This window comes from Ascaphus truei, chromosome 6 (genome assembly GCF_040206685.1).
Source record: "Ascaphus truei isolate aAscTru1 chromosome 6, aAscTru1.hap1, whole genome shotgun sequence".
Classification (NCBI taxonomy): Eukaryota; Metazoa; Chordata; class Amphibia; order Anura; family Ascaphidae; genus Ascaphus; species Ascaphus truei.
The window spans coordinates 128,965,980-128,993,965 of record NC_134488.1 but is presented as its reverse complement, the minus strand read 5'-3'; the positions used below and the strand labels follow the sequence as shown (position 1 = coordinate 128,993,965).

The following is a 27,986-nucleotide window of genomic DNA, read 5'->3' as shown; positions in this document are numbered from 1 at the left end:
AATGCATGCCTAAGTTTCAGGAAGAAGCATGTTAGTTCATTAAAGTTATTACTTCCTCATCATTGTCAGACTGGCTGGTCTCCAGGGTATAAGATTCAAAAGTCTTGATAGGGGAATATTGAACTTCTTCTGCATTTTTCTTTAGTTTACTTGCACAAATCTGTGAGGAAGTAAAAACGTACATGAGTCCTGCAGAGTACATCTTTGGCCACAGTGAGATAAGAGATGATCAGACATAGAAAGAATGGTAGAGGTTTGGAAGGGTTGTAGTGATTTTATTCAGCGGCAAAAGGTTCATAATGAAATTGTTATTTATGATAATACTTAACAAACACACAACCCAGCAAGCTCTAACCCCAAAACCCACCACATGCTATATATATATATACAGGTCACTGTATTGCGTCTGCAGCCTTCTTGAGGGGGTGGCTCGACACCCCTGCTAGTAGAAAAACGACACAAAAACAAGGCGCACAACGCACATAGTGAAGTATAGTAAAAAAAGATCAATTTACTAAAAGGTTAAAGGTTATTCATACATCAATAATGAATAAAACAAGAAATTGGTTAGTGGGGTTACCACACGGTGAGACAGCCGGAGTGTCGGCTCTTCAGCGGAGGCAGTTCGAACAACAGATGCACAGCCATCATCGGCCAGGACAGGAACATCCGCTGAGTCTTGGGTCACACTTCGCTCATCTCGGGGTAACCAGATGGTAAGGCCGGTAAGATGTCTTGTTGCGGAGTTCAGAAACCTCCGTTAGTCCCACAGGTCAGGCTTGGAACACTAGCAATGCGCCGCTCAGTTCCTTGGTGCGCCTACCAATGACATCACAGGATTCTCCTCTGCTCCGGAGCATAGAGGAACGTCCAGGGCAGCGTCAATCACAAAAGCGGCATGCAATAATGCGGGGGGCAGAGAGGGGGAACCAAGTGTGAGGAAGATATTTGCTCCTGCACCTGACCCAAACCTTGTTTTTTTATGGCCAAGCTCACACTTGGTTCCCCCTCTCTGCCCCCCGCATTATTTCATGCCGCTTATGTGATTGACGCTGTCCTGGACGTTCCTCTATGCTTCGGAGCAGAGGAGAATCCTGTGATGTCATTGGTAGGTGCACCACGGAACTGAACGGTGCATTGCTAGTGTTCCAAGCCTGACCTGTGGGACTAACAGAGGTTTCTGAACTCCGCAACAGGACATCTTACCGGCCTTACCATCTGGTTACCCCGAGATGAGCGAAGTGTGACCCAAGACTCAGCGGATGTTCCTGTCCTGGCCGATGACGGCTGTGCATCTGTTGTTCGAACTGCCTCCGCTGAAGAGCCGACACTCCGGCTGTCTCACTGTGTGGTAACCCCACTAACCAATTGCTTGTTTTATTCATTATTGATGTACGCATAACCTTTAACCTTTTAGTAAATTTATCTTTTTTTACTATACTTCACTATGTGCGTTGTGCGCCTTGTTTTTGTGTCATATAACATATATACCACTAAAAGCAGTTCACGTTCCTATACCACATTCACTGTACAGAACAAACAGAACTGCGCTATACAATATAAACTAAACAAATTGAAGGGTGCACATGTATTACCGTATACAGTATATAGAAAATATCTAATACTCTCCCTGCAGCTGGCCCAAACTCTCACCCAGAGAGATAAAGTCACAGTAGCATAGCAAAAACGACCTATAGCGCACAGGAGAGAAGAAAAAAACAATTACACTGTTTTGTTTTTTTCTTCTCTCCTGTGCGCTATAGGTCGTTTTTGCTATCCTGTGCTTGTAAGCCATTGTAATGCTTCCTTTTTTAATATACTGGAAACATAGAAATTACATTGTCAAATTGTAAGAAGTGCTTCATTTTAACATGTAGCACAGGGGTTCTCTTCATTCCTAAGGACCTCCAACTGGTCGGGATTTCAGTATATCCCAGGTTCAGTGCAGGTGGCTCAATCAGTCCCTGCTTCAGCACAAGTGGCTCAATCAGTCTCCGATTCAACATAAGTGGCTCAATATGAGGTTCAGTCTGAGCTTCCGATTGAGCCACCTGCAGTGAAGCTGGAATATCCTCAACATTTGAGCTGTTGGTGGTAGTGGGCTTGAGGAATGGAGTTGAGCCCCCCTGATGTAGCACATGGAGAAATATGTGATACTGCAGTACATTATTCATTTGTGACATTTTTCCTAGCGTAGTACTACTTTTTAATTTGCCCAATTAACCTGGAGGGGGCACTATCTCTTTAATCTTTGTTCCTTCTTACCTTTATAGGCTTCATTAGCTGGTTGCACACAGCTTTCACTTTCTCTTCAGTAAGGTGATACATTGCTGTCGGTCCCAGATGCCTACAGAAAGAGTAGAGCGTTTGATGTCTGCACTATGTCAGTCACCTGGGTTTTTCAGCTTTGCCTTTCCTGATTTTGTGAGGTTACAATAATGGGCAAGTGTAAGGACATCTATCTATAATTTAATAGGCCAGCATTAGGATCAAAGATTAACAAGAGTGGTTATAAAGAGCTACTGTATAAGGATATCTTATTTCAAGGAAAAGAGCAGTGACTGTATCGATTTACAGTTTGTTCAGGTTGCCATCATTTTTTTTAAACCAACCTGAAAGGTCTACATAGACATAATAATATGATCTTTTTAGACCAATAGTTCTCAAACCTCTCTTCAGAGATCACCAGCTACCTCAATATTAGGAATAACTAATGCCCTTGCACACAGGTGAAGGTAACTGGTTTGTATAGGAATAGAATGTTAAGTGGTTGACTCGTACACCTCGTCTTGCTCAGGGCCCGAGGTGAGGTTTGAAAACCACAGTCCTAGACCACAGAGAATTGAAGAAGATACTTGTGTGGTGGAAAGCACCCACATATTACATCATATGTAAAGAATGTTCATGTCCGCTCCATAAAAGGGACAGTACCCCCACCTGCCAAAACATACCTTCCCAAGCACTGAAAGTTATAAATAGTATCAATGATTTTAGGTCTAAAGATTTGTTGATAAGTTTGTACACGTGCAACAAGTTCTATACGATTTAGGTCTCACCGCAGCTGAGTGCCTAGTGTAGCATGTACACTGCCCTAGAGATTAACATTATTAAAGAGAAACTGACGAATCTACAGTCTGTTAGAGGGGTCGAACCATGAATGTACAGTAAGTTGGGAACAGAAAATACATCCCTGAGCTCAGTGTACAATATAGGGCACAATAGAAAACATATGTTATAATTCCTCAGGCCTGAAGAAAACTTGAGAATCGACCTTGAAGTAGACCTAGCATAGGAACGGTCAGACAAGTTGATTGAATGTGGTACCGACTCTGCTTTCTTCGAACCCTCATGAATAAACAATAGCAGATTACTTACACGGAGTCAGTGTGTGTTGGAGTATAGAGGGCAGTGAATGAAACAAGCATTAGCCATTGCAAGTGTGTGTGACCATCATCCGCACAAGTTTAATTGGAACAGGATGATTTCAGATGTAGTTTAACATACAGTAAGAGATACTGTAAGTGGGAATAAAATTACAAGTCTTCCCATATATACCCACTGTACTCACTGGTGTTTGGGGCTGATGGAGAATTGATCTGACAGATGGGTATAGTATTGATGCTGAATGTTCCCTTTCGGTTGCCCATCCATTAATTTCTCCTCCTGTTGAGCTTTGTACTGGATTGACAAGACACAGCATTGTGAGATAATGACCTGTAAATTAACCATTTCCTGCTCCATGTGAGGCATTAAAAAAATGGCACAATGATGGAGCAGATCTCCATACTTTAAGGACAGCTGTAGTTCTGGGATCCTGATACATAGCTCAATATGCAGTCAGTTTTAGATCCATCACTGATTAAATATTACTATGAAATATACAGTACTGTATCTGGAGCTATGGAGCTAAACACATTATCCCAGTCCTTACCCTTTTTCTTTTATTAAATCAATATTTTACTATAAAAATACATTGAGATTGTAAACCTTTATAGGGAAGTCTGCACTGGGAAGGTACTATTGAACCTACAAACTTCTGCCCTCAACAATAATAACAACTTAATCAATATGTCACTCCAACTTTATCAAAAGAGGCATCTTTAATTAAGCTTACTCCAGCTTCATGAATCATCCTACATATTATAGTGTTTGTAAAGAAACATCCATTTTCCTCCCTAGAATGGATATATCTAAACCACTGAAAGTTTTGGTTGGTTTAGTAATTGAAGAACTAAGAGAACTTGGTTGAATAACTGTCCCCATTGTAAGACATTGGGACACAACATTTGTCCACAAGTTACAAAAAAAAATGATCAGAAAATAACCTTTTCACTAGCAAATTGTGGATTCAAGTCCAATTCCACACGGGTGGAACTGGCAAAATCCGGTTTCCGAAATTTCACGGTCTTTCCACTCAAAATCCGTTTCGTGGTGTAAAATTAGTTGACAGATTGGAATTGGAACAATCTGTAAAAATTAATCCAAAACCACCATTGGATACAATCCGGACGGATTTTTAAGAATCTAGTCCACGGAGAGCAAAATCCATTGCCAGTGTTGTTAAAAATCGGATCACGGATTATTAATCCGCCATGTTGATTGTCAGTGATATAAAATAAAAAAATCCCCAGAAATATGCGGATTGCACTTTTTAAGACTGGACCTCGGAAATCCGCAGACCAAAAGAACAAGCGATATACAGCGAAGGGATCGAAGAGCAGAGACGGAGCATTGGAACGACCCCTGTGGACAAACAGGGGCCACCTCACGCTTCATCAAGCCCACACCACCCTGGCGGACATCTTAAGTGAGCCCACAAACACAGAGGACACAGACGCATTGAAGGTGGCAGCAAGCAGAGTATAAACAGCAACTCTCCAGAAACGAGGCAGTAAGGACTCCAGATGCAGGCACCCAAAAACTTACTAACAGCATTTATGTGAGTGACCTTTTATTCATTTTGTTTCAATAAATTGTAATTTAATTTTTATCTTCTATGTCTGCGCCCCATATCTTGTTTTCTTTACATGTGGAGGACGACCAATGGAACCGGCTGATCTGAGGCGGATCCGGCTCCGCAAAAACAAATTGGCACATCTGTAGATCCACGCAATTGGTAATAAATAAAGATCAGCAAAGCTAGGTATGGGAAACGAGAACCCACCAGAAACTTACATTCCCAAACCACATATAATACAAAAACCCAAAGCAGAACATCAGGTCAAGTGTCCAACTAATATGTCCATTCTCAACATATATTTTCACTATTGTAAGTTGTTTGACTTATTTTAAGAATGTTTCATGCTATTTTAGCATTTTCCTGCTTATTTTGAGTTTTTCCATACTTTGGTAAATATCCAAACAAAAATATGAATTTATGTAGGAAGCGAAACCAAAACAAAAGTGACCATGCCCATCTTTAGTGCTAAAAAATACTAATTGTTTATGTTTTCATACTAATAACTATAAAATAACTTATTTGCTGCTAAAGGAGCTTCTTAGGTAGTGGTGACATAAAAGTATTAAACAAACTGTCATAGGCTCACACACTGCTACGCAGATGTCCTACCTATAGCAGTGTTTCGTGTTCTTGGTTTGAACAAATCCCGTAGCCCAGTTCTCAAGCCCCCGCCTGCCCCCCCAACAAGTCAGGTTTTCAGGATATTCCAGCTTCAGCACAGGTGGCCAAATCAGTGACTCAGATTGAGCTACCTGTGCTGAAGCTGGGATATCCTTAAAACGTGACCTGTTGGTGGCCCTTGAGGACTGGAGTTGCCCACCCTTTCTCTAGGAGCTTTTACATTGAACAATTAGCCCTCTCACTGCTAGAAAGATCACCAGCGTGTTGCAAGTCAGGTTTTCAGGATATCCCAGCTTCAGCACAGGTGGCTCAATCAGTTTACAGAAATAGTTATTTTTGGGCCATGGAATGGGTTTTACTCACCTTATGTAGGGTCTTTGTTTCAGTGCCACCCTGTCTTGTACCCGCTGACTTAGCATATTTCTTCCTTCTGGAACTCAAAGAGATATATGGTCAAGTTAAATTAAGAAAGGGAACTGAGAACAGTATACATCTTGTCTGGGACATCACACAATCAGAAACGTACGAGACTCGGTTTTCGTGAAAGGGCGTATATACGACCATATACGGTAAATTATAGTGATAACATGGGGCAAATTGAGACATTTCAAAATGTTGCCATATTTTTGCTAAACTTTGGTTAAACTGTTGAGGTTTTGTCAATTTCTAAGAAAATTGGGAAATTTCCATCAAATATGCAAGGACACTTTTAAACTACAATTACCAACTTTCGCACCTCCTTACATGTGATAGGTACAGTAAGGTGTCGGTAAAAAACAATAGGAAGCACTAATAGAACAGAAAGATATAAGTAAATGAATAATGGGCAGCCTGGATATAACTCTGACCCCTGGTCAGAGAGTAGCAATGGGACCACTAATGGTAAGGTGTCGGGTACAGGACACAGAACATTCAGCCATGTACAGTACCGTAACATTGTTTTACTCATGCAACTGCCATTTATTTACTGATCTACTATTTAAATTATTGACCTCTCTCTTCTTGCCCCTGTGTCTCTCCATACAATTCCTTCCCCTCTCTCTACTCTCTCCCTCCTCTCTGCCCTCCCTCTCTCTCTCCTCTCTGCCCTCCCTCTCTCTCTCCTCTCTGCCCTCCCTCCCCCTCTCTGCCCTTCACCTCCCCTCTGTCCTCCCTCTCCTCTCTCTGCCCTCCCTCTCCTCTCTCTCCTCAATCCTTTTATGACCCCCTCTCTCTGCCCCCTTTATCTGTCTCTCTCTGTCTCCTCCCCTTTTATTTTTCTCCCCCTGCCTTCCGTTTCTCTCTCTCTGCCCTGTCTTTGCCCCCTCTTCCTCTCTCTCTGCTCCCCCCTCTCTACTTAACCTCTTAATATTCTATTCCTATTATTGATAGGAGGTACAATTTAATAAGGTAATCATATATGTGATAGTAGGTTATCACACTTACATGGTGCCGTATGAATGGATCATAAACTGGTTACATTCCTACCTATGAGGTAGGTACCAACATGTGTCTATCTCAGGCTCTAAATCCAACCCCTTGGATATCACCTTTGGTGTCCCACAAGGCTCTGTTATGGGGCCCCTACTCTACTCAGTGTTCATCAATGATCTTCCTATGAGAACCCTAGCCTCTCCGACCTTAATCACATACTTCAATCTGACTTTATGAGACTTGAAAATTGGATCTCCCAAAATAAACTGTTTTTAAACACTGACGAGACTGTAACAATGGTATTTGGGACCAAGACTACATTTTTAAAGCTTTCAATGACTGAGCTCCAGATCAGAACCAACGTTAATACCACCCTAATTCCTGTTACTAGTTTTACATTCTTGGGCATATGGTTTGACTCCAATTTAACATTTAGGATGCACATTGATACCATGACATCCAAAACCTATGCCAAATTAGGTGTACGTTATAGGAACAAATCCTCCCTAAGTCTGCTGGGCAGAAAGCATATTGCACAGCAGATGCTATTGCCAATTATCGACTATGAGAACATAGTATACGGCTTGGCACCCCAAACCCACCTTAGCAAACTTGACACCCTCTACAATTCAATATGCTGTTTTGTTCTCCAATGCAAATACAACACACATCACTGCGAAATGCTCAAAGAACTAGATTGGTCATCATCAAAGTTCATCTCTCCTGTCTTGCCTTCTGGGCATGATACTCATCTATCTGAACAAGCTCTTCACCCCACCACATGCAGCACTTATCATCTGATATCTGACTCCAAAAGACTGTTCAAGGTTCAGCAAAGTATCCGGCTGTTCCTCCTTCTCTTACCGTGCACCCCAAAACTGGAACAATCTACCGGAGACTCTCACATCCACCACCAGTCTAAGTTCTTTAAAAACTAAAGCTCTCTCACATTTTAATCTGGTCTGTAACTGTTACATACGCCTATAATATATATTATCTCTTACTGTGCATGCTATGTCTTGTATATAATGTATACCCTGTTCACTTATGTAACTACTGTACAGGCATACCTCGCTTTAAGTACACTCACTTTAAGTACACTCGCGAGTAAGTACATATCGCCCAATAGGCAAATGGCAGCTCACGCATGCGCCTGTCATCACATCCTGAACAGCAATACCGGCTCCCTGCCTGTACCGAAGCTGTGCGCAAGCGGGGAGACTATAGAGCCTGTTACAAATGCGTTATTTACATCAGTTATGCACGTATATGACGATTGCAGTACAGTACATGCATCGATAAGTGTGAAAAGGTAGTGCTTCACTTTAAGTACATTTTCGCTTTACATACATGCTCCAGTCCCATTGCGTACGTTAATGCGGGGAATGCCTGTATGTATTTGTAACCATGTATTATTTGTCATCGTAACTCTATGCCCAGGACATACTTGAAAATGAGAGGTAACTCTCAATGTATTACTTCCTGGTAAAACATTTTATAAATAAATAATTCTACCCTCTTTGTTGAGTTTCACATAGAATCAAGTAATTGTCGTGGTGAAAGGTTAACGTACCTCATATAAACGTAGAGTACCAGTAAAAAAACAACAAGAGGGATTCCAGGCACCCAACCAAAAGCCGCAGAGACATGGGATGTGCTGTGCCTGCCTGTTACAAGAAGAAACACAACTGATTAACACAACATAAACACAGAAGAACACAAGCACAAAACGATGAGCAATATAGACTGGAATGGCAATAGTTTTACAAATAGAAGCGTCGAAGGAAATAACATCTGTGCAAAAAGCCCCATACATTTCCCTGGGAAGGGTGCCATGGACAGCCAGCTTCTTTCTGCTTAACTGGACATTGCCAAGGTCACTTTGAGTTCATTTACTTAAACATTGTAATTTGCCAGAATCAGCATAGCCCTAATCTTTCTAACTAACCATAAAGCTTAATGATAAATTGTCAGACATATCCATACTTAAACACATACAGTATTTAACAAGAAATTGGGGAATAAACCCCCTTTTTGGGACTTTATCCACAATATTGGTTAGTAAATCCCTAATAAAACGGTGGGTGATAAGATCTGCCACAGGTCTACTCATTGCTGACTGTAGATGGTGCCAGATAACAGACCACATAGTCTGTACCAATAACAATGCCTTCTCGTTCCTAGAGAGATCTGTCTCATATTAATGGGTTAATACTGTACTAAAGGGAACATTAGTTACACAGTTACATAGCATAGAAGGTTGATAAAAGACATATGTTCATCCAGTAGATAGGATATAGGAGATTGATTGCATTTAAGGTAAAAAGACATCTAAATGAAAGTCTACTTTTTATGTCTTAAAAAAAATGTGCGCGAAGGGTAAATAGAGGTAAAATTAAATAGGTTAGTGAGGGTCAGTTAGTCTGCGGTGCTCCACTTGCTGTAAGCTTGTGTGTCATTTTTTACACAGCAGCAGTCGTTATATACTCACAAGTGACAGTAATGGAGAGAGGAGAGGAGGATGAATTCCCTGCCCCATTGTGAGTCACACAGCGATAACCCCCCGACTGTGTTGCAGTGATGTGAGCAATCTGCAGGGTCTTCTGGGACTCAGGCAGTAACACGGCGTCATCCTTATACCATGTGTAATGAGTCACTTCTGGGTTGCTGCTTGTAAATTCACATGTTAAGACTAGAATGTCTCCATCATAGGTGGTATTGACTGGGCCTTTAACTTTAGTTCCTTTTGGAGCATCTGCAGAAAGACGTGAAAATACGTATATGCATCTTCATTTTTTGCTTCTAGGTATATATGACAAATTTCCTACTATGTTATAAATAAAAAAATATTTACTGTACAGGTGGTCCTCGGTATCCGAGGGTCCGCTTTCCGTCAAAACACCTTATCCGCCGCCACATAGTGCAGTCTGCTGGACGCATTATCCGTCAACTGAACCGCTGATCCAATGCAAATTAACATGAACTCGCAATACGGCGGTCCGTTATCCAACGGCGGTTTGCGGGACGGATTCCGACGGATAAGCAAGGACCAACTGTGTGTGTGTATATATATATATATATATATAGAGGAATAAAGGGAAGTAAAGTTGCGGATAACTGGCAAAAAATGGAACAATGATATTGCTCTTTGGAAGGGCTTGAACTCATATGGGCCCGCTGCCATTGTAGGATTAATATAAAACCCTCACACTACAGTGTAGCATAGTATACCTACAGTATTACTATCCTGTCCTTTTTCTGCTTGGCTTTATAGGAGCTTTCTTAAAATTTAGAGAGTGTTGAAATGTACAGTACTAAGAAGTAAACAAAATAAGAAACTTGACCCCTTATTACACGTGGGGAAAAATGGCAAGTTCATTTATATATAGCACTGTGATTCAACTCAATACATGAATATTGTCATAATAGAAACAAAGACTGTGAGAAACCAAAAGCAGACTTAGGTAAACTGGTTTGTAATATCACTTTTTTGTCAATGAACGTCAAAATATTTAATGTGCTAGTTTTTCAGCAACATGAAACATAAAGCAGAAAAATAAATGGACCCTTACCGATGCTACATGTATCATCACCACAATACGTCTAACACAAAACCCTAGATATCAAACCACATGGTTTATAACATTATTAAAAAAAAAACACTCACAAATAACATCCACATGGACGGGGTTAGAGGAAGAATCTCCTACGCTATTATGAGCGACACAGTGATAGTCTCCTGAATTATCCGGTGACACGGCTTCTAGCTGCAGGATGCTCTGGGACTGATTTAGGGTCTGGTTCTGGTTCCTATACCAGGTGTAATGGTCCACAGCCGGCATACTGCTCTTAACCGTGCATGTTAATGTCACAGTTTTCCCTTCATTCACTTGATGTCCTTCAGGTGAAACAATATATATTCCTTTAGGAGGATCTAGGGAAACGAATGGAAAAAGATATCAGCTGCAGTATTACTGTTTTAAGGGAAACTGTGAAATATTGTACCCCCCTTTTATCTCTTTGTATGAAAGAGAAAGGATCGACAACTATACTGACTGTGAAAATGACTAGTCACATGAAGAAGAAGCATGAAGAACAAATACAAAAACACAGAGGCAAGGCACATTAAAGCAGCAAATTCCAACAATTTGGGGATAGATCTCTTTAAAGAATTTGAACCAGGGAATCCTCCGGAGATAAGCCATGCTATTGTTATCTCCGGGATCCACCCAATAATGTTGCATCTTTCTATTGACCCATTGGTGTAAAGCTGGGAGCTGGGGGCTGGGGTATGGTGGGGGAAAGGAGCTTAAAATAGCTCACTTTATCTCCAGAGGACCATTGGTTCAAATTCTGAAAAAATGGCCAAATAGGGAGGATTGTGCATTTTTTAGCATAACTGTGACGGGAGGGGGTAACCAGGCTCTATAATAAAGGTCATGCTCATTTTGGTTACCCCTGCTCAACGTATAAGGGTCCAAGGGTGTTAGCTCTTGGGCCCAGTAACATTGTATTACTGCATTATAATGTCTGTAATAAAACCATTTTTTGTGTTTTTCCCTTTCCGGGCATGCAATCTAGCAGGGATTGCGAGGGGATGAGTTTCAAGGGGGGTTTTGCGGAGGAAATATTGACAGAATGTGCCTAGGAGGTTGGGTCCGAAGTTGTTGGTTTCCCCATAAATGAACCCGGGAATTCTCGGATACATGTAGGCACATTGTCCCGGCAATACCTCCCCTTGAAAACGCCTCACCACTAGGGTACCCTGCTTCAGCACAGCCCAGAAAGGAGAATGAAGCACATGGATAAATGTATTCCTGTAGCTGAGGGAATCCCTGGGATAAGGGGGTACCCCAGCTAGTGCCAAGGTGACCCATAACCAGTAACTTGTTTGTGGGTGCCCAACCATATATAAGATTAGGGGGGGTGCTCTAAGAGTCCAACCTGAGTCACAGGGAAAGTGTGTGGGGAAATAAGGCAGGGAGAAATAAAGAGACAACATATTTCCTTTTCTGTTCCCTGAACTCCAAGACTCAGAGTGTATCAAAATATATTTGAATGTATTGTAATGTGTTTAAACATTCGGAACCGATGTCCAAATAAGCAGCCCATGCAAACCCATAGGCACCGGTATGTCTGCTGGACATCGGAGTTCAAAGCAGCCAGAGGATGCTCCGAGGTGTGAACATCATTTGGTCTGTGGGGAAAGGTGGAGTACTACAGTAGGACCGGAGATCAATGGTAGTCCTCCAGGATGCCACTTGTTCTGCAAGACCTAGTGGAGCCTGCCCAGCGGGTGGCATTGTGCTGGCTGAGGGGGTATGTGGCAAGCTTGCACATGTCCCTTAGCTGTTTCGAATTTCTTGCTGACACTGCTTTTTCTAGCTGTCTCGGCTCCGATTGGCTGCTTGGGAAAGTTCCAATGCGCTGATTGGCTGTCCAGTCTGCCTCTATTTTATGAATGAAGCAGGGAATACTAATATATATATATATATGTTTTGTTAGTGGTTAATGATTTGTGCTGTTATTTGTCTGGGTTTGTCATTAGTCGTGTACTGTTGTTGATTGTTCAGCAAGCTGATGATTGCTTATTCTAAACACCGGCAGCAGTTAGCATTGATTGGAGGGTTTTTACTAATAAGGCAATCCCATTGGCTGAGGAAATGTCGGTCTCGCTATAATAAGAAACCATGGGTGTTACTAGGACATACCTCCTGAAGAAGCGTCATATGATGCGGAACGCATAGAGGTATTGTATTGTATTGTATGTCTTTATTTATATAGCGCCATAAATATACATATTTGTATATAGTTATCATACTGTATCACCTTTAAGACGCCTCTTTTCTAATGTAACCTGGTTAATTCCTTGAGGCAATATGAGTTGGTCCAGGTATCTAACCCCTATTCTTACATGGGAGCTCCGAGTCAAGAGATCGAAGGAGTAACTGTCCCTGAGAGGATTCCAGGAAATATTCCTCCTATGTTATAAACAAGACTTTAATATTTGTATTGTATTGTATGTCTTTATTTATATAGCGCCATAAATGTACATAGCGCTTCACAATAGTAATACATATCATATAAATAACAAATAATATAAATAACAGATCATGGGAATAAGGGCTTCAGACATACTGTAAAGGTAACATTAAGGAAGGAGTCCCTGCTCTGAGGAGCTTACAATCTAATTGGTAGGTAGGGAGAACGTACAGAGACAGTAGGAGGGAATACTAGTAAGTGCGTCTGCAGGGGCCAAGCTTTATGTGTCATGTGTCCATGATTATCCAGTGCTACTCGTATGCTTCTTTAAGCAGATGTGTTTTCAGGTCAGTCTTAAAGGTGGATAGTGAGGGGGCTAGTCGGGTATTAAGAGGAAGGGTATTCCAGAGGTGTGGGGCAGAAAGTGAGAAAGGTTTAAGGCGGGAGAGAGCTTTAGATACAAAGGGGGCAGAAAGAAGACATCCTTGAGAAGAGCGCAAGAGTCGGGATGGTGCATAGCGAGAAATTAGGGCTGAGATGTAAGGAGGGGCAGAAGAATGTAAAGCTTTAAAAGTGAGCAGGTGAATTGAGTGTGAGATACGTGATTTAATCGGAAGCCAGGAGAGGGATTTCAGGAGGGGAGATGCGGAGACAGATTTAGGAAAGAGTAGAGTGATTCTGGCAGCAGAGTTTAGGATAGATTGTAGGGGAGACAGGTGAGAGGTAGGAAGGCCGGACAGCAGGAGGTTACAGTAATCGAGACGTGAGAGAATGAGGGCCTGAGTCAGAGTTTTAGCAGTTGAGTAACAGAGGAAAGGGCGTATCTTTGTGATATTGCGGAGGAAAAAGCGACAAGTTTTAGAAACGTTTTGAATATGAGAGGACAATGAGAGAGAGGAATCAAGTGTAACCCCTAGGCAGCGTGCGTGGGCTACTGGGTGAATGATCGTATTTCCAATAGCAATGTGGAAGGAGGTAGTAGGGCCAGGTTTGTGAGGAAGTATAAGGAGCTCTGTTTTTGCCATGTTAAGTTTCAGTCGGTGGATGGCCATCCAGGATGATATTCCCGAGAGGCATTCAGAAACTTTGGTCTGTATAGCAGGTGTAAGGTCAGGGGTTGAAAGGTAAATTTGTTTGTCGTCAGCATAGAGGTGATATTTAAACCCAAAAGATGTGATTAGGTCACCTAGAGAGAGTGTGTAGAGAGAAAAGAGAAGGGGTCCCAGGACAGAGCCCTGGGGTACCCCCACAGAAAGATCAATAGAGGAGGAGGTGTTAGCAAAAGAGACACTGAAGGTACGATGGGAGAGGTAAGAGGAGATCCAGGATAAAGCTTTGTTCCCAATACCCAGAGTATGGAGAATGTGAAGGAGAAGAGGGTGGTCCACGGTGTCGAATGCTGCAGAGAGGTCGAGTAATATGAGCAGAGTGTAATGACTTCTGTCTTTGGCAGCGTGGAGGTCGTCAGTTATTTTAGTGAGGGCTGTTTCAGTAGAGTGAGCAGTGCGGAAGCCAGATTGTAGAGGGTCTAGGACAGAATAGGTGTTGAGAAAGTGTAGCAATCGAGAGAATACAAGACATTCAAGGAGTTTGGAGGCAAAAGGCAGGAGGGAGACAGGTCGATAGTTAGAAGGACAGGTAGGGTCAAGCTTGCTGTTTTTGAGTAATGGTATAACGGTTGCATGCTTGAAGGATGATGGAAAGTTACCAGAGTAGAGGGAAGAGTTAAAGATCTGTGTGAGCATAGGGATTATAGAGGTGATATCATCACGCAGTGGGGAGCGGACGTGATGACAGAAGCCACACCAGCTGCGGACACTCACCAGTCCTGCACGGGGTGTGTTCCCTTCTATATGTAAGCAGTAACATCTTTTTACACCCTGAACTAATCCATCTATAGTTCTGAGGGGTTGTGACTTGGGAATATTCATTTTGTGCATTGACTATGTGGGTCAACAGATCTATTAAGATCTTTTCATTTAATTATATAACTGTGATTTTTATGTAATTTTGAGTCAATTTATAAAGTCTTTCAATTTTGACTGATGGTTTTTTCTTTTTTTGCGCTTCCTTTTTGTGTATGAATACTATAAGAAGCCCTGAGCCAATCAGATGGTGTGTTCCCATGGGATCAGAGCCGAAAGATTGTGGGCGGGATTTTCAATGATGCTCTGTTTGTAATAGCAAAGCAACCGGCTTCGATTTCATGCCTGAAAAGCCTGCCCAGAAGAGACTAAGTCCAGCTTTTTGGGACCAAGTTCTCAGAAACGAATGTAGCGGTCACGGCTGGGATTTTATGCCCATTTGAGTTCCAGGAGATTGGGGCAGACTCGAGGTCAGGAGGGACCAAGTTCTCAGAAGAGAACGTAGCGGTGGCGTATGGAATTTTATGCCGATTTGGGATCCAGGAGATTCCGAGCTATGTCCCCGTCAGGAAAAAACTCTCCCATAGAGTTCCCTGCACCTAGTAATGTCTAGTATTTGACCACAGACCCCCAGGAAGTGTGTCTTTTTGTCTGTATTTTGTGTTTCATTGCGAATTTATGCAGAGTAAACTACAATTTCTTACTCTACCTTGTTTTGCTCAATGAATGATCCTGGTAAAAAGGTGTAAATAACCTGGTCTCCTGTGACAATTATGCTAGGAGGTGTACATTTAGTGGAGATTTTAAGGCAGACCCCTCCTATAATTTTAAAAATAAATGACCCACCAATTGCAGTATCATACAGCAGAGAACTAAAATGTTTCCATACATGTTCAATTCCTATTTATATTGCTTACACTTCATGGGTAGATCCAGTGGAGCAGATTCCCCTTCTCCCACCTCATTCTGTGCACGGCAGTAATAAGGACCATGATCCCAGCTTATATTCCTCAAGGTGATTTGATGACCATGATACTTCAGAGGTTTCCTAGACTGACCATGGTACCATTTGTAAGTATGCACAGCTGGGTTACTATTGCTGGAACATGTCAAGGTCACGGTGTCTCCTTCCTTAATGTTTATGTCCTCATGCACAGAAACAATGGTTCCCTTAGGTGAATCTATTAAAATAAAATATGTTTGGGTTGTAAGAACGTCTCAAGGAAACTGGTGCCCACAACACCTTGCCAATATAAGCTGCTCTTTGGTTTTGAAACTACTTACAGTTTATGAAGAGCTTGATAGTCGTTGCAGACTCATGTTTGCTGGGGTAAAAGGCCGTACACCAGAGAGAGGATCCGTGATCCTCGGAGAAAGGAATATAGGTTAGTTCTGACACAACGCTCCATCGGCCTCCTGTGAGCTCCTTATGAAATGCTCTAGCAATTGAACCAAACCTGTCCCATTGCAAGGTAGGTGGGCTGGAGGGGCACGTGTGTTGTGCAGAACAGCTGATAGTGACAGATCTTCCTTCAGTCATCACCCCCGGACTTTTCAGTAACAGCTCCTCTGGAAAATCTGAATGACACAGATATATCAACTTTCTCTTTTAGATACTTGACAAGTAAGTAAAAACTTTGGGGGCTTTCAATAAAGTGTTTGGACAAAATTTGCCGCTGACGGGGATTCAGGCCCAAAATGGCCCAAATGGCTGCTTTGGACTTTATTGAATGATCCCCTATATGCAGGGATTCTCTACACAATGGTAAATACTGTACTAGTTTCTCAAGCATTCCAGGGGGAGCGTATAGGGAAAAGAAAAGAAAACAAAAAATACACATATAAGTGCAGACGTTCCAGAAATCAATTAGATGTGAAATTGTGTCTTGGCTCATATAGTTGATCTACTCACAGGACGTTAGCAAATAAAAGGCAGCTGGCAAATAGGGTTGCCACCCATATAGGTAGTAGTTATCAGGAACCCCCTTTCGAACGCTCCGTCAGCAAGGTATATGTTACATGTAGGATAAGGGAGAAAGCTACATAGTGCAATCAAATTGATAAATAATTTTTTTTTACATAAAGATTTATTTATCAATTTGATCGCACTATGTAGCTTTCTCCCTTATCCTACATGTAACATATACCTTGCTGACGGAGCGTTCGAAAGGGGGTTCCTGATAACTACTACCTATATGGGTGGCAACTCTATTTGCCAGCTGCCTTTTATTTGCTAACGTCCTGTGAGTAGATCAACTATATGAGCCAAGACACAATTTCACATCTAATTGATTTCTGGAACGTCTGCACTTATATGTGTATTTTTTGTTTTCTTTTCTTTTCCCTATACAGTACGCTCCCCCTGGAATGTTTGAGAAACTGCTTTAACCTTGGAACCCGTGAAACAGGTCCCACCAGAGGGTTTGAGCTGGGTGATAAGAATCTTACTTTTATTTATCACTTATCACTTTAATATTATATATTCACTTTTTCTTTTTTAGAGTTGTTCGCGCCTAATATCACTTTTTTCAAAATACTGTACTAGTATACATAAAAAAGGACCAATGGAGGTGAGTTCTCCTTTGATGGGTGGCTGGGAGATAGATATGACGATCTGACAGCAGGGTGCCCCCAGGGTTTTAGCGATATTCCAAATAGTTAGAAGCCGAAAAGCGGAAGTGGTTCTGACCCAGGGACCTCTGAGAGGTGGACATGAGCAGGGCGTCAGTAGTGGTGGTGCAGGACACCTGATGACACGTGGAAAGTGATTCTTCTACGCCGTTCCCCCTCCCCTTCCCCTCCCCCCCCACCTTCCCTTCCCTTTTTCTTTCCCCTTTGTTGAGGTTGGTCTGTCAATGTCTTGTCCTGTGGTCCCCCCATCGTGCGTCCGTTTTTCGTCGTTTGTCCCTGGAAGTTAGGTGTATACTTGGAACAATTGTCATTATCCTGTATTCTCCTGTCTGTATGCACAAAAAACTAATAAAAACAAAGTTGAAAAAAAAAAAAAAAAAGGACCAATGGAAGTGTGACATTTTTGAAGAGAAACTTCTTTAGCGGCACCTACCACATGAAAATGTCCCTGGCAGTAACACACACACACTTCTGTGCCCTGGCTCCCCCGAGATCTCCACCTCTTCGGACAGGGTCTGCAAGATCTGGGCGCTGTGTTCCCGCAACTCCGCCAGGTGGAGGAGAGAGGGGGGGGGCTGCTCCGGGCTTGTGGTAATGAGGAGGAGAGGAGGAGAGGAGGGGAGAGCGTGCTGTGTCCCCTCAGCACCGCCGAGGGGAGGGGGGGGGAGAGTGCTGAGCGCACTGTGTCCCCATAGCTGGGAAGGGGAAAGAGTGCTTAGTGTGCCGTGTCCCCGTAGCTCGGATGGAGGGAGCGCTGGGAGAGCCTGCAGGACATGCTGAGTGCACCCTCCATCCCAGCGTCACGCTTGGAAGACACAAACAGTGACACACACACAGGACAACACACACTGACACACACACACACACACACACTGGCACACACTGGCACACACAGTGATACACACACACACTGACTGACTGACATACACACACACAGTGGCGCATACACTGACTGACCCGCACACACACACTGACCGACGTGCACACATACATTAATGCGCACACACAGAGGAATTCATAGTTACTATAAATATAGAAGTGCAAATAGCTAAAACATGCGTTCTAAGTGAAACTTCTTTGCGTTTTGTCACTGAAATAGTGTTTTGATTTTTAATAAACCATCACCATTACAAATACAATTTCTGTGAAAAAAGACAAAGAAGTTTCACTTAAAATGCACGTGCTCTGCACACATGCTTTGTTTGCCTGTTTGAATACAGTATGAGTAGGAGTTACTGTATAAATGAAGCACATATTGTATTCTTAGTGGCGCCTGATTGCTGCACAAGCAAAGAACCAGGAACCCACATTGGGTACAATAATTGACGAATTACATGTCTGGTCCTCAAAAGCATTAATCATTGAATTCAACTTTTTTTCTACCCTTGTAATCTCTTTGTACCCTTGTAATTTTCGATCAATAAATAGAAATCCTTTTCTTGAATGCTGCTAGTCTCAATAACATTGCTCTAAACTATTATTACCTCCCAAATGTAATTTATATATTCAAAAAGAGCTGCACCAGTATTTGACTATATACAGATGTAGCCTGTTGCAGCCGACCGGACTGATTTATTCTTCTGTGCAAATAATCGGGATGAACCGGAACACCAAAGGCACAGAATTCTACATCTCCTATTACAGATGTGGCCGGCCTTACCTTTTGCCTTACCGTGGCTGCTCGGAGTCATCCGACCGCAACAGTCATGGCACAGAAGGGTTAACGCTGCTGGTTTCCCATTCAGAAGCTTGGCCCCCCACAGCGTAATTGCGGCGGACACTGCCCCCAGCGCCACAGACTTTCACTTTTTCACCAGCGGCTCTGGGAACAGTAAGTCTTGCTATTTCTGTACATGACAAAACTGGAGCAAAGTACTTTGATACCTTTGCTAGGAGGCACTAAGGTCAACAATTGATGCAATTTGAATATCTGGAAATATAGCCATGTTTTGTATCTGCCTACATACTAAAGGCATATTGCCATCTGGGAAGCTGAGAAAAGAGATATTGACATCTACAATGCAGACCATGCAAATGAGCATTTAAATGAGTAATTACCGCAACATTATCTATTCACATGATATTCACTAAAGTCTGATAGCCCATGATATCAGGCTACTACAAATAATACTGTCAGCTTGTATCACCTACTCAAAGTGTAGTAAGACCTAGCCTTATAAATGTATATAATTGTCACTATATACACAGTAAGTTAATCCCTTGGCTAGGTGGCCCCTAAAGTGTACTAAGAAATGAATACAATTCCTACTCTAACATCCCCAACACCAACTAACATGACTGACCTACAGTGTGCAGCCTTTAATCCATGGGAATGCCATGTTCCCCCTTGCCTAATGTTAGTTACTGGCTGTATTAACCCCCTAATTGACTTTAGTGGATAGCTGGCTTTCTATCCCTAGCTACAAAGGGGTTAAACACATTTGTTAATAATTTTGTACTGTTTTGTTATGTATATTGTTGGGTGGTGAGGGTGTTATGTGAACCACAGGGGTGCTGACATAGTGCCTCTGCCCCTTCTAATGGTTCTCTAATGTTTTGCTGTGATCTTTATTTAAATAGTTTCATGATGCTACAATAAAGAAATTGGGTGTTTTGAAGACTCTTTGATAAAGTGCCAGCTATGGCGGGAAACGCGTCAGAGATATCCTATTTTTGCCTTCGTTTTGGCATGATGCTTCAATAAATTTTGATTTTTAGTATCTAGCCTCCAGTTCTCTTGCTTTTATGCTGTGCTCCTTTGCTTCATTTTTTGCTCACTTCTATGGATCTTCTACAAATGGATGCACGCCGAGAGGATCAAACTCATTACCTGCAGTAGCAGTGGCTCGTGAGTACATGCATTGCTTTCTGTGTGGCCCGTCAAAAGTTTCCAATGTTTAGCTATCCAGCTGTCTACTAAATGCTATATATGTGTAGCATAGCCTCTGGTCGCTACCTCTTCCTTTGGCCCCTAACAGTATAAGTCCTGCTAGGGTCAGGCACTGGAGGGGTTCATTCCTCATGAAGGCCTAGTTTGCTATTGCAGCCTTGGATACATTTACTGTATCCAAGGGTGGGCCTAGAAACAATCTGAGGGTGTCAGTCTGGGGGAGTATACTGGCTGGGTCACAGGAGGTTGATGTGACGCCTGTTATGGGGCAGGGTTACAAGCCCAACCCCATGTTATAAACAGTGGCACTCTCCCAGAAATCAGTGTGTCGCTTGTCTCTTCCCTCCACCTGTAGAGTGGACAACATCAACCCTGTAACCCACCAGAAGGGAACCTAGATGGGCCTCAAGCCTTAAGGTAACCTTCAAGGGGAAGCAAAGAGGCTGTAACTCATGATATGAAGTCCAATAAATACCAGTTGAATTATACCAAGGTGTGGTTTACTGCCTGGAGAGAACATAGTGTCATTATGGACCATGCTGCACAAGTACCAGGATCCATGCTGACTGGAGGCGCTGCCAAAGAATGAAGCATCCTAAATCCCTGTCCTGATTCTCCCCGCACCATCATGGAGGAACTCGGCTTCTATTGCCTCACAGGTATGCACAGCATCGCAAGACATACAGGTAGCAGCCAAATCTCACAGAGGGTGGGGGTAAAGGTGCTACGTATGCCTAAACCTAGAGCTGTTAGGATGCCTTGACCTTACCTGTTGGGCTGCTTTGTTACGGGGCTTCAGTTATTCGTCTGTTTCCTGCAGACTCACATATTGGTTCAGGGCTTTCTATGGTCATGACGGCACATGAGCATACTCTGATCTATCTAATTGCTTGAAAAACATTTATCTGTCCCTCTTCCGTCCTGGACATCATTCCTGTTAGATATTTGTAGCACCACTTTAGAGATTCACCTCTCTTTATATACATGTTTTGAAGACTAGAAGAAATTGCCATAGTGACAACTGCATATCTCCTCCATTATCGCAAAGAGCCTCATGCACATGAGGTCAGTGACACGTGACTATGGTGCAAGCACAGGTAGAAATTCTAATAATATATTTTTTACCTGAAACTTGGAGCTGGACGGGATGATCATAAAACCTGAAGTTATTTTTGTCTGGGTCAATCCATGGGTAGTATATGTCCGCATCATTATTTCTCACATTGATAATCTTTATTGAGCAGTTCTGTTTTCCTAAGTCTCCCACCAACTGTGTACGTTTATAGTACCGGTGTAACACCTCAGTGGGGTATTTGCTGTTGTAAACCTCAGGGTAACTAATAGTCCGATACAAGAACCATGTTATGCTGAACTCTCTTGGGGGTCCAGGGTAGGTAAATGTGCATGGGATCACCACACAGGAACCCTCCAGAGCTCTGATGCTATGGGGAACAGAAGAAGACCACTCCTGACATCTTGATCCCAGAAGAAGTCCTGAATCACAACAAGACCATTAAAAGAAGATAAGACAAGTTAAAAAAAAAATGCACATGTGTATACAGAAGGTACAGCTTGCTTTAAAGATTATTTATGTTACAGATCTCACTTAGAATATTTAAAGGCAAAAATGTGTGATTCAAATTAAAAGCAACATGTAACCTTCAGAGGATTGGAACATTATCAGCAGCAATTGTTTTGATTAGTATGTAAAGTAATGTACACGAGAAGACAGATTTAGTGTACTGTATAATATTCATCAGAATATGTGCATCTGAATGGAGCATTTTAGTTATTTCTAATAAATGTAATATTTTCACAGTTCCACTATAACATACACAAGAGAATGCTCTCATTTTTTGTTTCATTTCGAGATCATTTATAATTAATGTGAATAATAGAAAAAAATCTATAATGAGCTATACTAAAAAATAGCTTTAAAAAAAAAAATGTTTATAGATCCAAGAAGTCTTCTTTGTGGTGAGGAAAGGATGGTCGACGTGGATTTTTTTTTTTTTAACATTATTTAATTCTTGGGTATGAATTGGAGGTTTGAGCTTTTCATTAACATGTTGCTGTTTGCAATGAGAATGAGTCTCTCTCTCTCTCTCTCTCTCTCTCTCTCTCTCTCACTCTCTCTCTCTCGCAAATAAATATATCACTTGTGAACATCTATCTATCTATCTATCTATCTATCTATCTATCTATCTATCTATCTATCTATCTATCTATCTATCTATCTATCTATCTATCTATCTATCTATCTATCTATCACCTCTGCATGTCATTTGAGAAACTACAGTATTATTTAGACCAGGGGTAGCGAACTCCAGTCCTTACAGGCCACCAGCAGGTTATCCCAAGCTTCAGCACAGGTGGCTCAATCAGTCCCTGCTTCAGCACAGATGGCTGTGATGGTGAGGGGGTAACCAGACTCTTAAGAAAGGCCAAGCTCTGTTTTTATTACCTTTGGTCCGGGTATTGGGGTTCGGGAGTGTCAGCTCTTGAGCCCAGTACTGTTTATGCATAAACTGTAAAATGTGACAATAAAGAAGAATGTATGTGTTTTTGCCTTTCCAGGGATGCCAGCAAGCAGGGACTACTAGGGTATGAGTTTCAAGGGGGGGGGGGGCGGAGGGGGTTGCGGAGAAAGTGTTGTCAGAATGTGCCTAGGTAGTTGGGGTCCAAAGTTGTCGGTTCCCCTAAAAATGTACAGAGGAATCAAGTCTTATTCCTGGATACATGGTAGGCACATTGTCCCGGCAATATCTCACCTTGAAAATGCTTGCGCTAGGGTTCCCTGCTTCAGCACAGTCCAGAAAGGTAAATGGGGCAAATGGATGTAAAGTGTCCCTGCAACTATGAGGGGTCCCTAGGTTCAGGGGGATACCCAATTACTGCCAGGTAGCCCAGAACCTGTATTGGGGCATACAGTAAATGTAAGGTTGTGAGGGGACTCTCAGAATCCAGTCCAAGTTTCGTAGCTAGTGTGTGGGGAATAAAGTTTAGTAGAAAATAGTGTGCAGCTTTCTATTCTATTCCCACTTAGAATGTATTAAAAGTATAGTTTATTAATATTGTGTTTAATATGGGATATACTGTTGTGCACTGTATATGAGCTGGGACTTTCAGAACCAATGTTCCGACAGACCATCAGGGCTACCAAATTGGTGCCAGTAAGTCTGTAGGATATCGGAGTTAAAAGCCACCAGAGGATTCCTGAGGTGTTAAAGCCCTTTGGGTAGCAAGTATGGGCTGAAGTATCCATGTCCCGGGATGAATGGAAGTCATCCGGGCTTCCATTTGTCTCATCAGAACTGAGGAGCCCGACCCAGCGGGTGGCATCTGAATAGTAAGGATCAGAAGTGGCAATCTTGCGCATATCCCTTGGCAGATTCAGATTCCCCGCTTACCCGGCTTTCCATACCGGCTTCGCTCTGATTGGCTAGCAGGAAAGTTCACACGCTCTGATTGGTTGTAGTATTTTGTGAATGAGTTGCAAAATATTATAAGAAACCCCTAAGCCAATCAGTTTGAAGATTCTCAGCGCCAAAAGACGGGCGGGTTTTTTTAAAGTGCTCTTCTGCGAATATCAAGGCACCGGCTTCAGAAAAGTCTGCCGGAAAATATTCTAAGTCCAGCTTTTTGTGGCCAAGTTCTAAGAAACTAACGTAGCTGTCGCGGTCGGGATTTCAAGCCGATTTGAGAACCAGGACGTTCGGTGCTAAGTCCCGGTCAAAAGAAAAGTCTTATTTATAGTGGCCAGCAGCTAGGAAAGTCTAGTCTTCGACCCCAGGTAAGTGTGCTTTTCGACTGTATTTTGTGTTCCATTGAGGGTTTACCTATTTATGCGAATACATTTTCAATACATTTTCAATTTATTTCACTTTTTGCTCAATGTATGATCCTGGTAAAAATGTGTAAATGCCTGGTCTCCCGTGACAATGGCCCAATCAGAGACTCGGTCTTTGACTGAGCCTTTGATTGAGTCACCTGTGCTGAAGCAGGGATAGCCTTAAAACCTGACCTGTCGGCAGCCATGAGGACTGGAGTTGGCCACCCCTGATTGGAATACAGGCATACCCCCGCATTAACGTACGCAATGGGACCGGAGCATGTATGTAAAGCGAAAATGTACTTAAAGTGAAGCACTACCTTTTCTCCACTTATCGATGCATGTACTGTACTGCAATCATCATATACGTGCATTACTGATGTAAATAACGCATTTGTAACAGGCTCTATAGTCTCCCCGCTTGCGCACAGCTTCGGTACAGGTAGGGAGCTGGTATTGCTGTTCAGGACGTGCTGACAGGCGCATGTGCGAGCTGCCGTTTGCCTATTGGGCGATATGTCCTTACTTGCGAGTGTACTTAAAGTGAGTGTCCTTAAACCGGGGTATGCCTGTATCCTAAAACACAGATACAGTACGTTAGTCAGATTGATTTTCTTTCTTGGTCACTAGCAGTAGGCGTGGCACTATTGGTATTTTGAGGGGTTTGCACGGTTATAGCTAGAAGGTATAAAATGGAGACTAAACAATAATTACCACCCTTATTCTCTAATCTTGACAGTTACAAGTGAACACTCACATCTAGTATTATTTACTGTATTGTATTGTATTGTATGTCTTTATTTATATAGCGCCATTAATGTACATAGCGCTTCACAGTAGTAATACATGTGGTAATCGAATAAATAACAGATAATATAAATAACAGATCATGGAAATAAGTGCTCTAGACAAACATAACATTAAGGAAGAGGAGTCCCTGCCCCGAGGAGCTTACAATCTAATTGGTAGGTAGGGAGAACGTATAGAGACAGGAGGAGGGAGTTCTGGTAAGTGCGTCTGCAGGGGGCCAAGCTTTATGTATCATGTGTTCAGAATGTTCACAGTGCTATTCGTATGCTTCTTTAAGCAAGTGTGTCTTAAGGTGGGTCTTAAAGGTGGATAGAGAGTGAGCTAGTCGGGTACTGAGGGGAAGGGCATTCCAGAGGTGTGGGGCAGTCAGTGAAAAAGGTTTAAGGTGGGAGAGGGCTTTAGATAAAAAGGGGGTAGAAAGAAGACATCCCTGAGAAGAACGCAAGAGTCTGGGTGGTGCATAGCGAGAAATTAGGGCTGAGATGTAAGGAGGGGCAGAAGAGTGTAAAGCTTTAAAAGTGAGGAGAAGAATGGACTGTGAGATGCGGAATTTGATTGGAAGCCAGGAGAGGGATTTCAGGAGGGGAGATGCTGAGACAGATCTAGGAAAGAGTAGAGTGATTCTGGCAGCAGCATTTAGGATAGATTGTAGGGGAGACAGGTGAGAGGCAGGAAGGCCGGACAGCAGGAGGTTACAGTAATCAAGATGGGAGAGAATGAGGGCCTGAGTCAGAGTTTTAGCAGTCGAGCAACAGAGGAAAGGGCTTATCTTTGTTATATTGCGGAGGAAAAAGCAACAGGTTTTAGAAATGTTTTGAATGTGAGGGGCGAATGTGAGAGAGGAGTCGAGTGTGACCCCTAGGCAGCGTGCTTGGGCTACTGGGTGAATGATTGTAGTTCCAACAGTAATGTGGAAGGAGGTAGTAGGGCCAGGTTTGGGAGGAAGTATGAGGAGCTCTGTTTTAGCCATGTTGAGTTTAAGGCGACGGAGGGCCATCCAGGATGATATAGCAGAGAGACATTCAGAAACTTTGGTTTGTACAGCAGGTGTAAGGTCGGGTGTTGAAAAGTATATTTGTGTGTCGTCAGCATAGAGGTGATATTTAAACCCAAAAGATGTTATTAGGTCACCTAGAGAGAGTGTGTACAGAGAAAAGAGAAGAGGTCCCAGGACAGAGCCCTGGGGTACCCCCACAGAGAGATCAATAGAGGAGGAGGAGGTGTTAGCAGAAGAGACACTGAAAGTACGATGGGAGAGGTAGGATGAGATCCAGGATAGAGCTTTGTTCCGAATACCAAGAGTATGGAGAATGTGAAGGAGAAGAGGGTGGTCCACGGTGTCAAATGCTGCAGAGAGGTCGAGTAATATGAGCAGAGTGTAATGACCTCTGTCTTTGGCAGCATGGAGGTCGTCAGTTATTTTAGTGAGGGCTGTTTCCGTGGAGTGAGCAGTGTGGAAGCCAGATTGTAGAGGGTCTAGGAGAGAATAGGTGTTGAGAAAATGGAGCAAGCGAGAGAATACAAGACGTTCAAGGAGTTTAGAGGCAAAAGGCAGGAGGGAAACAGGTCGATAGTTAGAAAGACAGGTAGGGTCAAGCTTGCTGTTTTTGAGTAATGGTATAACTGTTGCATGTTTGAAGGAGGATGGAAAGGTTCCAGAGCAGAGGGAGGAGTAAAAAATGTGTGTGAGCGTAGGGATTATAGTAGGAGCTAGAGGTTTTAGGAGATGGGAGGGAATGGGGTCAAGAGGGCAAGTGGTAGAGCGAGAAGTGACGATCAACAGCGACACATCCTCCTCTGAGACAGTGGAAAAAGAGTCAAGGAAGGCAGGAGGAGAGTTAGGAAGAGGTGTAGGATGGGAAGAAGAAACAGAGGGGATGTTCTGACGTATGGATTCCACCTTTTCCTTAAAATAGTCAGCAAAGTCCTGAGCGGAGATGGAGGAAGGAGAGGCAGCTGAGGGTAGTTTGAGTAGAGTATCAAAGACAGAGAACAGTCGGCGTGGGTTAGACTTGTGCATGTTGATTAGTGCAGAAAAGTAGGCTTGTTTAGCTTGCGAGAGGGCAGAGTTGAAACAGGATAGCATAAATTTGTAGTGAAGGAAGTCTGCGAGAGTGTGAGACTTCCTCCAGAGGCGTTCAGAGGAATGAGTGGAGGAACGCAGCATGCGTGTGTGGGAATTTAGCCAGGGTCTGGTGTTAGAAGGGCGAGTGCGGCAGAGAGAAAGTGGGGCATGTAGATCAAGAGAGGAGGACAAGACAGAGTTGTAGTTCCTGACCAGGTTGTCGGGGTCTGAAGCAGAGCTGAGAGAGGAGAAGGAGGAGCGTAAAGTGGACTCAAAGTCAGGTAAGTGAATAGAGCGCAGGTTTCTGCAGAACCGGGGTGTAGATGGTACTATTGCTATATGTACTATTGCTATAAATGGCCATATGAAGATCTCTTCAAAATCACTATCAGTCAGCCTGGATAACTTTTCCTATTTTTTTTAATGTAATATCTCTATTTTTATGAGTTTACAGAAGTTCCAAATACTGTACAAAGGAAATCAAATCGGAATAATTTCCCCTCGCATTTACATGAGAACCGCTCACCTCGAAGAAGAATAAATAGGAGAATCCTCTTGACGAGGCCCATGGTACCTGCATCAAATGTCAGAGTTGGCAAAATTCTTCTCTTCTGTCCCCAAAGTACTCCAAGTTTACTCTTGAAATTTGGATCCCTACTGTAAGTTGAAATTGCAGAAATATTTGGAAATGACAAAAAAAAGTACAATGTTTACTTGTCGTTTGAAGGTGCCTTAAACTTAGAAACACATGTGCAGTAGGATCAACGACATACATTCCATTCCCATTGTTAGTGTCTTGCATTAAGTATCTCAAAGTTCTAGTAGCCATAATGGCATAATAGTTTTTCAATAGTCAACAACATACAGCACAAAATATACACTTACCAAGCTAAGTTAAGGGGTGATACGTACTATTT

At 42.6% G+C, this 27,986-nt stretch overlaps 1 protein-coding gene across 1 annotated transcript; it reads right to left on the bottom strand.

Annotated features, from left to right (window-relative positions):
• Positions 1-9: 9 nt before the first annotated feature.
• LOC142496580 (B-cell receptor CD22-like) lies at positions 10-27,720 on the bottom strand. Its single transcript, XM_075603244.1, has 11 exons — positions 27,596-27,720; positions 21,488-21,856; positions 16,126-16,419; positions 15,759-16,022; positions 10,662-10,928; positions 9,486-9,749; positions 8,568-8,661; positions 5,945-6,011; positions 3,569-3,678; positions 2,266-2,347; positions 10-160 (listed from the first exon to the last, which is right to left on the bottom strand). The coding sequence occupies exons 1-11, from the start codon at positions 27,636-27,638 to the stop codon at positions 32-34; spliced, it is 1,983 nt and encodes a 660-aa protein (XP_075459359.1). The 5' UTR covers positions 27,639-27,720; the 3' UTR covers positions 10-31.
• Between the last annotated feature and the right edge of the window lie 266 nt (positions 27,721-27,986).